The sequence below is a fragment of the Corvus cornix genome, chromosome 8, assembly GCF_000738735.6.
Source record: "Corvus cornix cornix isolate S_Up_H32 chromosome 8, ASM73873v5, whole genome shotgun sequence".
Lineage (NCBI taxonomy): Eukaryota > Metazoa > Chordata > Aves > Passeriformes > Corvidae > Corvus > Corvus cornix.
In genome coordinates this window covers 1,435,067-1,451,759 of record NC_046338.1, presented here as the reverse complement: position 1 = coordinate 1,451,759, position 16,693 = coordinate 1,435,067, and the positions used below count along the sequence as shown (strand labels likewise).

At 54.0% G+C, this 16,693-nt stretch overlaps 1 protein-coding gene across 5 annotated transcripts in view; it reads left to right on the top strand.

Annotated features, from left to right (window-relative positions):
- The window catches only part of PDE4B (phosphodiesterase 4B), a 169,321-nt gene that overhangs the window by 79,214 nt on the left and 73,414 nt on the right, over window positions 1–16,693 (top strand). Inside the window, exon 1 of one of the 5 annotated variants that reach the window (XM_039555789.1) lies at window positions 3,556–4,478. The exons of the other annotated variants lie outside the window; for them this stretch is intronic. Coding sequence (XP_039411723.1) covers window positions 4,432–4,478 — 47 coding nt within the window. The 5' untranslated portion in view covers window positions 3,556–4,431. Of the gene's footprint in view, window positions 1–3,555; window positions 4,479–16,693 lie in introns of those variants that run through there. 5 annotated transcript variants of the gene reach the window in all.

The window sequence follows — 16,693 nt, the reverse complement described above, 5'->3', positions numbered from 1 at the left end:
GGGCTGGAGCCCCTCTGCTCTGGAGCCAGGCTGGCAGAGCTGGGGGTGCTCACCTGGAGAGGAGAAGGCTCCAGGGAGAGCTCAGAGCCCCTGGCAGGGCCTGAAGGGGCTCCAGGAGAGCTGCAGAGGGACTGGGGACAAGGCCTGGAGGGACAGGACACAGGGAATGGCTTCCCAGTGCCAGAGGGCAGGGCTGGATGGGATCTTGGGCAGGAATTGTTCCCTGGGAGGGTGGGCAGGCCCTGGCACAGGGTGCCCAGAGCAGCTGGGGCTGCCCCTGGATCCCTGGCAGTGCCCAAGGCCAGGCTGGACGGGGCTGGGATTGTGGAAGATTTCCCTGCCCATGGCATGGGATGGGAATTTAGGTTCCCTTCCCACCCAAACCATTCCAGGATTTAATGATTCAGCACCCAGCACACCAAATCTCCTGCAGGTTTCAAGCCACCCTACAGCAGGTACAGCTCATTGATCTGTGGATAGAATTCCAAAATTTCTGGAAAAAATCGATTTTGAGAATCAGAGTTTGTGAGCGAATTACCGTGAGTGGGTCTGTGTTCTGTGAGCTGGAATGAGTGTGTTTTTCAGGATGTCGTGGAGAGTGGGGGTGTTTATTGTAGGGTTGGCAAAATAATATTCCTGGAGCTCTTGGGCAGCCTGTTCAGGAAAAAGAAGGGAATTAGAATTGCAAATCAGGATTTCATCATCCTCAATCAGCGTGGCCAGCAAGGAGGGATGAATGAAAAGCTGCTCAGGAGCCCCAGCAATCGCTGCCTCCCCACACCAATCAATGGCTTTGTGCTCCCAGAATGCCACTGGCATGGGGCAAAAAACCCAGGAATTCCGATATTTGGGAAAGGGTCGATGCTGCCCTAGGGAACAGAGAGTAAAACGCCAGGAGCAGCGTGGGGGAAGTTCCTTTGGGGTGGTGTTCGGTGTCAGCCGGGCTGGTTGTGTTCTCCCGATCGTTCCGTAATTAGCAACGAGGAGGAAGAGAAACATCGCCCAAAACAAATGTGGGATTTATTTATCTGGGGTGAAAGCCCCATCTTCCATTAGTGCAGGTCTTTCCTCAGGGAGGACAGAGTACTGAATACACACCTGGTTTTATATTCTCTGCTTCTGGTTTGTCTCGAAAGTCCCAAAATATCCAGTGCTGCTTCCCAGGCTGCTGGGAGGACAGGGAGCATTCCTGAGCCTCCACAGGATCCTGCTGCTGATGGAGGGAGTAAAGATGCCCGAGCGCTGAGGGCCTGGAGAGTTTCAAGGCAGCAGCAGAGCAGGGGCTGCCTTATGTAACTTTGCTGAAAGATGTGGGAAAAAACCCCTGTTCCGGGCTGGTTTTCCGGTTTTGTGCGAGTTTTCAGGCAATGTCTGAAGTTTCCCTGGAGGAGCATCAGTGCTGGGGCTGCCGGGCTGGCCCGGTGGGAGGAGGGCTCCTCGTTAGCGCAGCTTGCGAAGGCTGCTTAATCAACAGATGGGATCTGGAGATGCGCCTTCGGATCCAAATGGACAATTTGGGGATTTGGGAAGCGCGTGGGAGTGGCAGGGAGGGAGGCCCAGGGGGTTCTGATCCCAGCCCTGGGAGTTTTATCCATTTCTGTCCTGTTGATCCTGCAATTCCTGCGTTTGCACTCGGGATAATTATTGAACTGTCTAAGAAACTACAGGAGAAAAATCCCAGGGAATGATTATTATCGTTCCCAGCCAGCCACCCTGTGATTACTGCCACGCTCCCTGCAATTAGCCACGTCAAATTCAGGATGCTGGATGCAGGGAAAGGCTGGATTGTGAAGGGAGACGCCAGAAAAAATGGGAATGGGGAGGGAAAACGCACAAACTCAGCGTGGTGGGGTAGGAAAAACCAACAGCTCGTGGAATTGTCTGCTCCAGAATTAGCAGGGAATTAATTTGGGTTTTTTTCCGAGAACAATGAGGAGAATGTTGGTGGCCAATGTGGCAGATGTTCGTTCCTCAGGGTGGGGTTTTCCAAGGCATGGAGGGACAGGACACAGGGAATGGCTTCCCAGTGCCAGAGGGCAGGGCTGGATGGGATCTTGGGAAGGAATTGTTCCCTGGGAGGGTGGGCAGGCCCTGGCACAGGGTGCCCAGAGCAGCTGGGGCTGCCCCTGGATCCCTGGCAGTGCCCAAGGCCAGGCTGGACACTGGGGCTTGGAGCAGCCTGGGATGGTGGAAGGTGTCCCTGCCCATGGAATGGGATGGGTTTAAGGTCCCTTCCATCCCAAACCATTCCATGATTTGGATACATCTGTGTATCTCTGTATTTACCTCCATCCATGGATGTTTGGCACCTTTTCCATGGATAAGATGCAGAATTCCACGGTCTCCACAAAATTCTTTACCACTGAGAGTAACACTGGCTCCTGCCGAACCAGACTGGAGATGCAGCAAGGCCAAGGAGAGGTGCAAACTTTCGGAGCGTGGATTATCCATACTCCATCCTGACCTTTTCCTTATACCTTTAGTTTGCCCCTATTTTTATAAATATTTTATATATTTATAAATAATATAAATATATAAATATGAATAGAAATTAATAATAATGAATAGGAAAATATAGATTTATGTCTCATCTCCCAGTTAGAGGCGAGAACCACACCATTTTTCCAGTCAGGAAGAGCCTTTCCTCAGCTTTGAGTGCGTCGGAGCAGCCTGGGAGTCTGAGTGGGGATGGAATGACACTGTCTCTCTCCCCCTTCCCTGTATTTTTAAATTGGATTTGGCATCTTAGTTGCTTAAACAGCTCCTCATTCCTCCTTTCCTGCTCGGAATTACCTGGAGGGAGCGGGGCTTGGATTATGGATCCTCTGAGATTGACCCCTGCTCTGTCCCCTCCTGTCCCCTGCTGTCCCCTCCTGCTGCTTTGGCACCCCTTCCTGGGGAATAGGGAATGTTACGGATCACTGATGGCTGATGGAATTTACCCTTCACCTATAGAAATCCCGCTCACACATCACCTGTAAAATGCCATTTATCCGTCACCTACACAGATGCATCACCTATAAAATTCCCCTCTATGCCCGTTTCCCGACACCTCCGATTCCAGCTGATGGATAAAATCCCTTCCCTTGATTGTCAAGGTGAAACGCCTGGAGACTTCAGGGGCAAAGCCAAACGCGGCGAAGGGAGAACGTTGCTGTGCCCGCGGCGCGTTCGGTGCCGCTGAACTTTGCGCTCCCCGGGCTGCGGAAGCGCCGCGCCCGCGCGGCCCCATCGGCGTCCCTTTGTCAGCCCCGCAAGGTGCGGGCGGGGCAGGGCGGCGTGGGCAGCTCCCTGCCAGCCTTCCCGATCCACCGCCCGGCGCCGCTGGAACGCTCTCCTTCTCCTCCATCCCTCCATCCTCGGCTCTCCCAGCCCTGCCTTTGTCCCGGGGTCCCCTCCCGGCTCCGGCGGGGGCGCGGGGGGGGAGGGGGGGGGGGCCGGAATTTCGGGAGCCGCTCCCGGGCGGATGCAGCCCCATTCCCACCCACCCCTGACGTCTCCATGCACCAGGGAGCCGCGGCGGGTTTGATGTGGAGCGGCGGGATTCGGATCCTGTAAATCTTGTAAAATTCCATTTCATGCAGACAGAGCCGCGAATCCGCCGGCGCTGCGCGGGGCGAGGCTGCGGCTGGTCCCTGCTCCCGGGATTTTCCCGCAGGCACGGCACCTGGAGCCGGGCAGGGATGGGCAGGGCTGGGAGCCCGTGCGGAGGCACAGCCCCGCTGCCGGGTGACAGGAGGGACGGCGGGAGTGACAGCAGGAGCGCAGGGCACTCGGCTCGCCGCTCGCAGTGACCCCTGGCAGGGAGCTGGCAGCTCTGGCAGCGCATTCCTGCCTCTCCCGCTTTGGCGGGATGGAAAATCCAGGCCTTTTCCCACCAAGCCCCGCTCCCGGCTGCCTGTAACCCCGCAGCTGGAGCCGCATCCCTGCTGCACCCCGGGAATCTCATCCCTGTGGATGCTCCGCGGGAGGGACCCGCCAGCGGAGTTTCTGCAGCGTCACAAAACTTTCGGCTCTGAAGGAAGGAGGGATGTGACCTGGAAAGGAGAAACAGGAAAAAGGGCATGTTGCTGCAGCTTGGAAAAGCCTTTCCCCCCGTGTCTCAGGATCACTGGAAGGGATTATACAAATGAGAGCAGGAAACTGCCGTCAGGGGGGTGCCAGAAATAGATTCATTTTCTCTTTCTCCTGCTAGAAATGAAGAAATTTGGGAGTCCATAGAGGCTGCTCCACAGGCACCCCCACTCTTTGGTTCCTCCTCTAGAAAGTGACATCCACCTGCAATGGGAGTTGCCATGTAATCCCAAAGAATAAAAACTCCTGGAAACATCTGCGTGCCACTGAGGCAACTTCAGAGAGACACAAGTTTGGGATAAGCAGGACGTGTCCTGACTCTTCTCGGATGATAGAAGGGAAGGATCAGCCGGGAAGATGTTAAATATTAATATTTTACCCAACCGCCGCCATTCGTGGATTTGGTGAGTATGCCATGGGTTTGTCCGGATCGCAGCAGTTCTGGTGGGCACAAAAGCTTGGAAATCAGGATTTTTCCTGGCTGGAAAGCAGCTGCTGGACGGGAGCATGGATAAGGGGGTTCCTGGAGCTATGGGGTTGCTGAATATTTTCTTCTCCAATCTTCCCTGCTCAGAGTTTGATCTGAGGCGCCCTCGCGACGCCTCCACAGGGGGACTGTGGGGACAGGGTGGGGAAAGGATGGGAAACTTCCTGTTGTCCTGGTTTATTTTCCTTCTCAGGTGTTTATGAGTCTCAGTTTTCCTTTAAACATTAATGAGTCCCCAAAATGTCCTTTCCCTGGAGCAATTCCGTGGTGCCACCTCGGCACCTTCTCTGGGCTGTTGGCAGCCCCTGTTGCATTGTAATGAGCAGATGGAGCAGCTGCTGCTGCCTCTGCTCCGGCCAGGGCAGCACGAGAGGGAGAGGACAGGGAAATTCCAGAGGCATTTCCCAGGTTGGGGTTGGGAGACAGCACCAAAACATCGTTTTGTAGGTGAAGATCTGCTGGTGGAGTTCAGGGCTGGAGTCTTTGGGTGGTGTGATCTCTGTGGTCTTCCAGTGTGGATAATCTATGGAATCTGTGAGAATAGGGAGATAATTTTATATTTTAGACATTCAAATCCTGCATTCTGGGATCTCACCTCTGCGCAGATACTCTGGTTTTACACAGAATCCATTCTCTGTGGTCTCATTAGGGCTGACAATCGTTTCACCCTGGGATGAACCTACAGCTCGATATTTGTAGGTAGGAATAAAAATATCCAGGCTCTGAGCCTTGGAATGCTGCTGGGGACGGACGGGGCTGGGTTGGGTTCTCCAGAGTACATCCTGCTCCTGAGGGAAAGCCCTGTGTGGACTTCCAGGGACAAGAGAACGGGAAGGGAAACGTTTAGAGAATGCAGGGCCTGGATTAAAGTCATCCTGGAATCCTGGAAGCGGTTGGGTTGGAGATCATCTCATTCCATCCCTGCCATGGGCAGGGACACCTTCCACTATCCCAGGCTGCTCCAGCCTGGCCTTGGACACTGCCAGGGATCCAGGGGCAGCCAGGGCCTGCCCACCCTCCCAGGGAACAATTCCTTCCCAACATTTCTTCCTAACATCCAATCTAACCCAACCCATCTTGGAATTTTTCCCACGGCTTCCCCTTGATGTTTTGCAGGGGCAGTTGTTGGTTTGGTTTGGGAAGTTCCTCCTGAGGAAGAGCCCCAATAAGCCAAGAAAGAGGAATATTGGGTGGGAAGTGTTAATTAATTTACCAGAGTTACAAATGAAGGGAAGAGGAGAGACCATGGGGATGAGTTATGGGCAGCTGAGGGAATGAAGGAAAAAAGCGCTTCCTTTGGAGAAAGGAGAACAAAGGAGAACCGCATTTCTGTGGTTGCAAGAGAACAGAAATAATTTTAGCTCTAGGAACTGAAATAAACACTGAGCAGCCCCGAAATCCCAGCAGGGGAGGTTGGCAGGGATGGGGCCTGGGACAGATCAGAGCCGTCGGATCAGGCAGGGAAGTTCCAGGTAATGGAAGCTGTGCAGCTCAAAGGGAGCCTTGTCAGGGGATGGATTTAGGAAGGAAGGAAGGGATAAAGTTACCCCATAAAAACTCACCTCACCTGTGCCCAGGTGGAAACAAAATCAGTTCTTCACCCTGTGCTGGCCTAGCTTGAGTCAGACTGAGCCTTGCTAATCCTGACCTGCTAATCCAGCTCCTGGTTGCTGTTCAGAGCCCACATCGTGGGTGAGACTCATTCATTCCTGGCTGAAATTTCTTCAGGGATTTCTTTCCTCTGGAATAAGTTTTTGGGCTTCTTTGGAGCTTCTCCCTCCTCTGTTCCATCACCCAAAAGGAAATTTTTACCTGGATCTTCACCCTGGCCTGGGGGAAGGTGTCGGGCCCATGGCAGGGGTTGGATTAGATGAGCTTTCAGGCTCCCTTCCAAACCATTCCAGGACTCCATGGATGGCCTTCAGCTTCCATGCTGTCCCCCAAGTTCAGGAGAGGAGCCGGTGCCCTCCATCCCCATGGACAGTGGGGGACATCGGCCACTGCTGCTTCTGGGGTGCAGAGGGGAGGGCTCTGCTCTGTGCTGAGGGCTGGGAATGGGGCTCGGGAGCACGTTCTGGGCACATGGAAACTGGGATTGCACCATGGAGACATGTGGGAATTCGTGGTTGTTCGCAGGGATGGCTCCAAACTCAGGCCTGGCCCCTGCACTGGAGCTGCAGAGGCTGAACTTTGGCTGGGGGGGCGAGGGAGGGAGGGAGCAGAAACTCTGTCCTGATACGAAGTGGTGGGACCAAATCCCAGGATTTCTGACAGCTCAGGAATCTTGGAGAGGTGCTCCACAGCTCCCAGATAGCAGCTAGAGTGGCAGGTCCTCCTGGAACACAAACAGAGTTATCAGTGCAGTGATAACCATGGGATCAGGAGTCACCCTGACCTTGATCCCTCAGCTCCCCTGGGTCTGCCTGAGGTGTTGCAGGTGGGTGTGAGCCTGGAGGGGTTTTCCATAATGTGGTACCATAATCATGGAATTACTGAGGTTGGAAAAGTCCTCTGAGGCCACTGAGTCCCCCAGCAAGGCCAAGGCCACCACTGCCCCGTGTCCCCAAGGGTCACATCCACAGGGCTTTGAAATCCCCCCCAGGGATGGGGACTCAGCACTGCCCTGGGCAGCTGTGCCAGGGCTGGAAAGGAAGAAATTTTCCCAAATATCCAATCTAAACCTCCTCTGGCACAACTTGAAGCTGTTTCCTGTTGTCCTGTCCCTGTTCCCTGGGAGAAGAACCCGACCCCCCCTCACTTCACTGCCAAATTTCACTTCGATTTTTGTATTGAGTTTCGAAATACTCGAGGTTTGCTCTGGGAATTAACACTCTGCAAACCTGTGGGTTAAACCTTCCAGTCACCTTATTTCCATGGATTTGAGCTGGATCTTAAACCATTTTGGTTTTCCTCAAGGATTAATTCCTCAGCCTCCTATAAATAGGCAGGATTTCCAACAAAGCCATGATTTATGTGCAGGAGGTAGATTTGAGAGACAGAACTCTGAAATCTGTAGGCACAATTTAGGAAGGAGAGGCCAAATATTTCTCCTGTGCTCACAAGTGCCTGGAGGAAGCACAAAGAACTCGCTGTGTCTGCAGCAGAGACAATGCCTGCCTGGAAGGGAATTGGGGATAAAACGCTGGGATTTACGTGGCAGCGTTTGGCTGGGTGGGAAGCTGGACACGGAGGGATCCGGGTGGAGGGATGGGGTTGGCATTTCGTGACCTTTCCCTTCTCTTCAGGCTGGGGCTTTTCAAGTTGTTCCTGGCTGTGTTTTCCTGCTGCTTTTGAAAGGCAGCAGATAAGGGTTCGGGGCTGCTCCTGACGTGTTTACATTTCCATATTTCCATTCATTATCTGCACTTCCAGGGAGAGGATCTGGGCAGCTTCACTGGGATGGGAAACTTCTCAGCCACGTTCATGGACATCTCTGCCTGTCATGCACACAGAGATGTTTTTCCAGGCTATTCCTCCTCCTCCTCCTCCCTGCCTTGTCCAAGAGTTGCAGTCTGAGTCCTCCCTGACTGCAGAGACCCTCGGGATGAGCCTGGACGGAGGAGCTGCTCCCCAGCCTGGCTTTGGGGGTCTCCAGTGAGCATTCCCTGGGACAGTGACAGCCAGGGATGAGCAGGAAGCCCCAGGATGACTTTCTCTGGGTTCATGTGACTCCAGAAGGATGTGGAGCTGCTGGAGAAATCCGGAGGAGGCCACGGAGCTGCTCCAGGGCTGGAGCCCCTCTGCTCTGGAGCCAGGCTGGGAGAGCTGGGGGTGCTCACCTGGAGAGGAGAAGGCTCCAGGGAGAGCTCAGAGCCCCTGGCAGGGCCTGAAGGGGCTCCAGGAGAGCTGCAGAGGGACTGGGGACAAGGCATGGAGGGACAGGACCCAGGGAATGGCTTCCCAGTGCCAGAGGGCAGGGATAGATGGGATTTTGGGAAGGAATTGTTCCCTGGGAGGGTGGGCAGGCCCTGGCACAGGGTGCCCAGAGCAGCTGTGGCTGCCCCTGGATCCCTGGCAGTGCCCAAGGCCAGGCTGGAGCAGCCTGGGACAGTGGGAGGTGTCCCTGCCATGGCAGGGGGTTGGAATCATGGAATGAGATGATCCTTGAGGTCTTTTCCAGCCTGAACCATTCCGGGATCCTGTGAATACCAACTCAGCTCTCAGCATTTCTAAGAAGTTCGGGGCTTTTCCCGCTCTCACATCTTAGCAGGATTAGGGATGCAGATTCCTGTTCCGAAAGCTTGATCAGGATTTCTTTCCTAACCCTCTTCTCCAGGGGCTAATAACTGGGATGTGGATTTCTTTTAGCTCCAAACTGCCTGGCAGATGAGGCAATCTCCGGCGCTCAGTGAGCACCACGATGGAAAAGGGGTTTCTTTTCTTCTTTCCAGCAGAAAGAAGTGAAATTTAATAAAGGAAATTTGGGCTTCCTGCTGCCCTGGGGTTTGTCCCACACAAAGAATTCCAGAAGTTGAGCGAATTGTTCTGTTTAAACACAGCCTGCACAGCCTGTGATCCCCAGCTCTGCCCTCCTGAGAGCAGCTCCCCGTTCCCACTGAGCCAGGCCCCTGCAATTTATCCCCTTGAAGGGGGGAATAATGGAGGAGCTTTTCCAGGGGCTGGGCAACGTTCCCAGCCACTTGCTGTGCTCAAGTTCTGTCTAGGATAAATCCAGGTGCTCCCTGTGTCCGAGTTCCCTTCCCAACACAGAGCAGGGCAGGTGGATGTTGGGACCTGTCCTCTGCTCCCCAGGCCCAAAGCTCAGCCCAAGTTTAATGCTAAGAACTAAACAAAGGATTTTCCGCTGCTTTTCCCTGACCTGACTTCCACAGGAGCCTCCTCAGGACTTCTCCAAGGAATCCAGGTGTGATTAAAAACCTTTCTCCCCAAACTGCAACCCCAAACCTATCATCATCATCCCTCTCCTGGTCCCACTGCCCCGGGAATTCTGGATTGTGGCAGAAGGATTCGGTGCCTGGATGCCACCAGAGAAGAACTCTGGCACCAGACAGGGAACCTCTTTGCTGCTCATTTTGAGGGCAGCAGCTACAAAACAGAGATTCTGGAGCTTAGAATCATGGAATCATGGAATAACAGAATCATGGAATCCCGGAATATCCTGGAATGACAGAACATCCTGAGCTGGAAGTGACCCCGGGTGTTAAGCCCAGCCTGTATCACAGAACGCCTTCACTCCATGCTTTCTGAAATGGGATTTTTAATGAGGGTTGGACAAATACTCCCTAAACCCTGAGAACTCCAGTAAAAAGAGCCACTCCATTACCTCTGGAAGCACACAGAGTGTCCTTCACAGCATTTGCTTTGTCTTGGTTCAGTTTATCACAGAACCCCAGCCTGGGGTGGGCTGGAAAGAGCCTCGAAACCCCTCCCGCCCCATTCCCCCACCACGGGCAGGGCCGGCCCTCGCTGCTTGCTCCGATGGCGTTTTGATTGATTTAAGCACTCGATGAAGGGTGTGGAGAAAGGAAAACAAACCCGCCAAAGGTTCAGGGCAGAGAAAACCGCCGCGTTTCGCTGCTGCTGAAGGAGCCGCCAGGTTTTGCAGCCTTTCCTTGCTGAGTTCACCAGACGTGCGGGGCTGCTTTGAAAGCTCCCACTGACGTCAATGGAGCGGCGGAATGGGAGCATCCGCACATCCCAGCCCTGCCCTGGCACCGCTCCAGCCACGGGCTGCTCCCAAAACCCCTCCCCGGCACCCAGGGAATCGGTTCCGTCCAGTACAATTAACATTGGTGAGATGAGGAATGTGTTACAGTGCTGAAGCTGCTCGTTAAATGCTGGGATTTTCATGTTTTCGGGGGAGAAAAAAGCAAATTCCAAAGTGACAAAATTGTTGCTTGGCTTAAAAAGGGGTTTAATAATCATTTTACAGGCTCTATTCAGCATTTTACAGGGTCTGTTCCTCCCCAGCCCCTAATACTTGTATGGTTTTGTTGCTTTTTTAATGTAAACTCTTATTTAGAAGTCTCGGGTTTTTACGTAACTCGAAATTCTAGGACAGAAAATGCCTGCGAGCCTTTCAGAGCAGTTTCGCTTTTTTTAGCTTTTTGTTGGGAGGAAAAGCCTGGGAAAAACGTGTTAATTGTCTCAATCTGGGAATGCTGCGAAGGAGCTCAGTAGGGAACCAACCCATGACACTGAGCTGATGAATTCCTGCTGGGAGGCCTCATCCCACAGATCCTTTGGTTTTTGAGGGATTGTGCCAGTTCATCCAACCTTTCTTGTTGAATCTGAGCACAGGACAGCATCTGCTCAGGCCCCATGGAGCACGGGAGTGGGAAATGCCGGGAGAAACGGGAATTAGCAGGGGAAACGGGAATTAATGGGGGAAACGTGGTCGGGATGAGGTCTCAGGGCACGGCGGGGAAGGGGAAAATCATGTAGGAAGAAATCAGATGATCTTCACTCTCCGTAGCACTACGGAAAATTCAATTCCCAGGTTTATTCACCCTGCTGATGAGGGGAAGAAAAACGGGATACGGAAGTTGGAGAGCAGGGAAGGGCATCAGGAGACCTCTGCAAGCTGGGGGAGCATCCATCGGATACCCCTGGCTGGGATGAAACCCTCGGAAGGCATTCCTGAATCCTGGAATGGTCTGGCTTGGGAATGACCTTAGAGCTCATCCTGTGGGCAGGGACACCTTGCCCAGCCCAGGGTGCTCCTGGTTTTCCCTGGGGCTCCTCAGTGTCCCTTGGGAATGCTGAAGAGGCTCCAGTCGGTGCCTGGGGCTTGGATTCCCTTCCAAAAGACCATCCGTGAGTCAGCCCGGGTGTTCTTCCCGGGAAGAGGCTGCTCCTGACTGACGCTGCCGGGGCTCTCCTGCCGAGTGGAAAATGAAACCTTTACAGGAGAGAAAACAAAAGAATCCGAAGGCCGCGGCTGCTGCAGAGAGCAGGGGGAGCTGGGGCACTGCAGCTTCGCCAGGGTTTATTCCCGAAATCAGCTCCCTTCGTGCAGCAACTTCCCAGGCACATTCCAGGGTTTATTCCCGAAATCAGCTCCGTTCCGCGGGAACTTCCCAGGCACATTCCATCCCAAGCAGGGGTAGCTTGGCCGGCTCCGGCATCACCCCTGGGATTGCAGGGGGAAGCTTTAGGGGGTTTTTGCTGTGTCTCCCTCAGGTATTTCCATGGGAATTCCAAATAAACGTGAACAATTCAGGTGAGCAGCAACTACAGAACTAAACCTAATTCTGGGGGGGTTACCACAGCTCTGAAACTTCATAAAAATTCCCACTTTTCCAATGGAAGGTTCCCACAGTTCCTTTTCTGGTGGTTTAGGTGTGCCTGGATTGGACTTCAGCAGGAAATCTGGGGTTGTAATCAAGTGGCACATGTGGAATTTGGGATTAGGACAATTCCCTTCTGTCTCCCTTTGCTTCCCTGGGAGCTGCTGGATCACAGGGATTGGGGGATCCTATGAAATGTCCCAGGCTGTGCTCCTGCTCATTGTGAGGGAATGATGCTCAGTGTTCCCTGGAAGCTCCAGGATATTCCAGCCTGATGTTTGTCCCTGTTTTCTTAGATGGAGGCCGTAGGTGTAGGTTTGCTGGTGGAATGAGAGTGAAGTGAATTAATCCAAAGGGTTGGGTTCATTTATGAAATATTTTTAGAAGCCATGGATGAAACATGATGGGTCGATAGGAAAAACTCCTGGGATGATTGCATTATTTGATGGGGTTTTGGGTAGGAATAGGAAAAATCAGAGAACTGGCAAAAGAAAATATGGTTGGAAAAGATGCCCAGGGAGTGGTGTGGACTTCTGCTCCCACAGGATTAAACTTTGCCATGGCTAGCTCCCAAAAAAGCAGATTTGCCCCACTGGAAGCAGCAGATTCCGTGGTGCCTCCCTGGCTCGGGAGTGTTTGGATTTCGGGGCTTTGGCCCACGCTGGGAAGCCCCAGCAGGAGCCGAGCACAGCAGCTGGGATCGGTGGGATTGTTTCTGGGAGTTGGGGAATTGGGAGAGGAGCTGGCTGTGGCAGACAGGATATTTTTGGCTTTTAGGAGAGCACAAAATACAACTCAGAGTACTCGAGTTGAGGCTCCCAACAGGAGAGCTCTGGCTGGGAGCTGAGGATGAGAGTGGGCGATCCCGGAGCATCCATGGGATCCCACAGGGACAGGCTGCTCCAGGAAGCCCGGGATCACCCCTCCGGGAGGAATTCAGGCGTGCAGGGGGGTGAGCAGGACCCTCAGTGTGTGAAGGTGGGAAAATGAGAAATAAACACTTGGTTTGCTGCGTGTTGGAGAAGGAGAGGGAGCTGGGAAGGGCTGGACGTGGGTAGCGGGAAAGGTGAAACGAGGATGAACCCAAAACTGCTGGGAGTAACGTGAGAAATAATGTGGAGTCTGGGAAGGAGCGTTCGGAGCAGCAGCCTCGGGATCTGGGGCAGCACTGACGTCTTTCCTGGGAAGGCAGAGCAGCTCTCAGGAGCTCAGGGCTGGGAGCAGCAAACGAGGCAGATCCAGCACGAGGCAGCCTGGGGAGGGCTGGGGGGACCTGCGGGAGCCCCCTCAGAGACCCCACCTGCAGAGCTGCTCCAGCCTCGGGATTCCAGCACAGGGAGGACCTGGAGCTGCTGGAGAGAGTCCAGAGGAGGCCCCGGAGCTGCTCCAAGGGCTGGAGCCCCTCTGCTCTGGAGCCAGGCTGGGAGAGCTGGGGGTGCTCACCTGGAGAGGAGAAGGCTCCAGGGAGAGCTCCGAGCCCCTGGCAGGGCCTGAAGGGGCTCCAGGAGAGCTGCAGAGGGACTGGGGACAAGGCCTGGAGGGACAGGACCCAGGGAATGGCTTCCCAGTGCCAGAGGGCAGGGCTGGATGGGATCTTGGGCAGGAATTGTTCCCTGGGAGGGTGGGCAGGGGTTGGCACAGGGTGCCCAGAGCAGCTGGGGCTGCCCCTGGATCCCTGGCAGTGCCCAAGGCCTGGCTGGACATTGGGGCTTGGAGCAGCCTGGGACAGTGGGAGGTGTCCCTGCCATGGAACAGGGGTGGGATGGGATGAGCTTTGAGGTCCCTCCCAACCCAAACCAGTCTGGGATTCCATAACCCAGTTAAAATCTCTGTCCCTGTGTAATTAGCTATTCGCTACCTGTAAGTGTTCTCTAGCCTTATGTGCCACACCAGTGTGTTTGCCACTTTCAGGGAATATCAGGAGCCTTTGGGAATTGTAGGACAGATCCCCACACGGGGGAGACTGACAGAATGACAGGACTCAGAAAGGCCTTTCCCCACCTGACTTCACAACCTCATTTCCAAACAGGTTCTGTTCTTTCATCTCCTGGTGTTTACGCACATCTCAAAGTGTGTCTACAGCCTTCGCCTTCCAACATATTCACTGGAAGGAACATTGGGAACATCCAAAGTTTCTTTTTTGGATGAATAAAACTCCTCTCCCTGTGCATTATCACAGAATCCCAGACTGGTTTGGGTTGGAAGGGACCTTAAGAGTCACTTAGTTCCACCCGTGATGGAGGGACACTGTGGGCAGGGACACCTCCCACTGTCCCGGCTGCTCCCAGCCCCAGTGTCCAGCCTGGCCTTGGGCACTGCCAGGGATCCAGGGGCAGCCCCAGCTGCTCTGGGCACCCTGTGCCAGGGCCTGCCCACCCTCCCAGGGAACAATTCCTTCCCAATCTCCCATCCAGCCCTGCCCTCTGGCACTGGGAAGCCATTCCCTGTGTCCTGTCCCTCCATGCCTTGTCCCCAGTCCCTCTGCAGCTCTCCTGGAGCCCCTTCAGGCCCTGCCAGGGGCTCTGAGCTCTCCCTGGAGCCTTCTCCTCTCCAGGCTGGGCATTCCCAGCTTTCCCAGCCTCGACAGTCTCTTCCTTTTGCATTCCCTGTATCCCATCCTGGGTTTGTTCCCTTGTGTTTCCCTGATTCCATGATGGTTTTTCTCTCTCAGTGGTTTTAGCTGCTGTGTGCAGGACCGAATTGTGGGATCGGGAATCCTTCCCTGCAAACCCCTGGGGTCGGTTTAAGCCGTTCCAATCGTGTGGGATGGGCAGCAAAGCCTCCGGGTGGGGCGTGCCCCATGCCCTGCATCCCAGCGAAATACTGCCCAGCTTCTGTTTTTATGGCACGGCCACACGAGTGCTGACCCCAGAGCTGTTGCACTGAACAGTGAGCCCCTGCTGGCTGATTTTCCATGCAGCACACACAGGAGCAGGACTATTCTGGGATCAGATCCCGGGAACAGCGGTGACTCATCAGCTGCAGCAGCACAAGGAGATGAGGAGCTATTTATTACAGCTCTTCCAGGCTGTGAATTCTTCTGAGCAGCGAGTTCAGCTCGGAGTTATGTAATTATTCCTCCTGGATGATTTCTCTTATTGGTTTGTAATTACAAAATCTTCGCAGCACACTCCTGGATTTTAAAATGAAATCCTGGGAATGACTTAATGTGAGGAGAAGGGAGGGATTCGATCTTCCCTCGTTTGTGTTTGTTTTGTTTGGCAGGGATGGGTTTGTGGTGGTGTTGCACAAACTTCACCTTTGCTTGGTGAAACTTTCACTCGTCATTTCCTGGTTTGGAAGTTTAGAAACAAATGTTCGGGGTGAAATCCTCTGGAAACTGGCAGGAGGGGAATTCCGTGGGGGAGTTCCCGGCTCGCTGGGTGGGAGAAGGGCTGGAGCTGTAAGGAGTTGTCCTTACGCCTCCCAGATGCCGGCTCTCCCCAGAGAGGGATGAGCGGATCCAGGAGTTTCTAGGGAGGGTGTGCTGCCCTCCCCCAGCCGTCCTTGTTTCCATAAACAGCCGGCATCGCCCTTACGTGCTCATCCCAGGAAAAGCATCCCCACTCCTCCCCAGAAGTGAGAGGAAGACTATTGGCAAAACCTTTTTCCTAAAAAAAGAGAGGGAAGTGGGTGTGAAACCCTCCCCGAGGCTCCTGGAACAGCCTGGGCGTGGTGGGAGCCTGGAGCCGAGCTGGGGATGCTCCTGGTGCCACCCACAGCCCTTGGAGCGGGAGGGGAGCTCTGGAGCAGCATTCCCAGCCTGCAGTGTCCCTTTCCAGCCGGGTGGAAGCAGATCCTCCACTCTGATGCTCAGCAGAATCAGGATCCTGCTCCAGGGCATCCAGGAGAGCTGAAAGCGGGGAATTGGGAATCTCTTGAACCTCACCGAAGCGCTGGCTCCTGACAGGCTGCACTCGTGCTTTGCTGAGGGGTTGGATAAATATTTCTTAGTTGTAATCCCCATTAAAAGAGAAGAAAGCCACGTCCTGCTATTTGTCAGCTCAGAACTGTGCAATAAACTCATCACAGCCTGAGTATTCCAGAAGTTACACAGAGGCTGAGCTGGCAGAGCTCTTGGAAAGCTCTAAATCACGTTTTAGGGTCTGGTTATCTTGGGGAAGTCTGTTATTTTTACAGTGATCGTGGATAATTTGGCTTTAATCTTTATTCTGTGCTCTGTTATCACATTGCTGGTCAATTTTTATCACTCCCTCAGGAAGAGACATGTAAAGATGGTTTAGCAATGGGTTTGGAAAGGGAGATTGATCCAAAATTGGAAGGCAGTGATGGAATGGGTCTGTCTCGGGTGTTGGGTGTTTGGGTGTTTCAAATTAGACTATTTTTTTTCCCAAGATCATGTAGGATCATGGAATTGTTTAGGTTGGAAAAGCCCTCTCAGACCATCGGCTCCAACCATTTCCAGCACTGCCAAGGCCACCACTGCCCCGTGTCCCCAGGTGCCACATCCACAGGAATTTGAAATCTCTCCAGGGATGGGGACTCACCCCTGCCCTGGGCAGCTGTGCCAGGGCTGGACAACCCCTTCCATGAAAAAATGTTCCCAATATCCGAGGTGGGTAAGGAATGAGCCATCCCAGTCCTGATGGTGTCAGAGTCGCTGATCCCAGCTCTTGTTCTTTCGGGAGCCATTCCCTCTGCCAGCCCCTTATCCCAGCCATGGCATCAGTGGCTCAGTGTCCCCTGCCCGCCTGTGTCCCAGCTCCAGAAACCCCTGGAACATTCCTTGGCCTCGGCTGAGCGTTGTGTGGGGTGGGATTAGGGGGATGGGAACAGGGCCAGCCATGGGCAGGCTGAGCCCTGGACAAACTTTACCGGAAAAACCCCCAGGGAAAGATCCTGAAGGCAGCCGGAGGAAGCG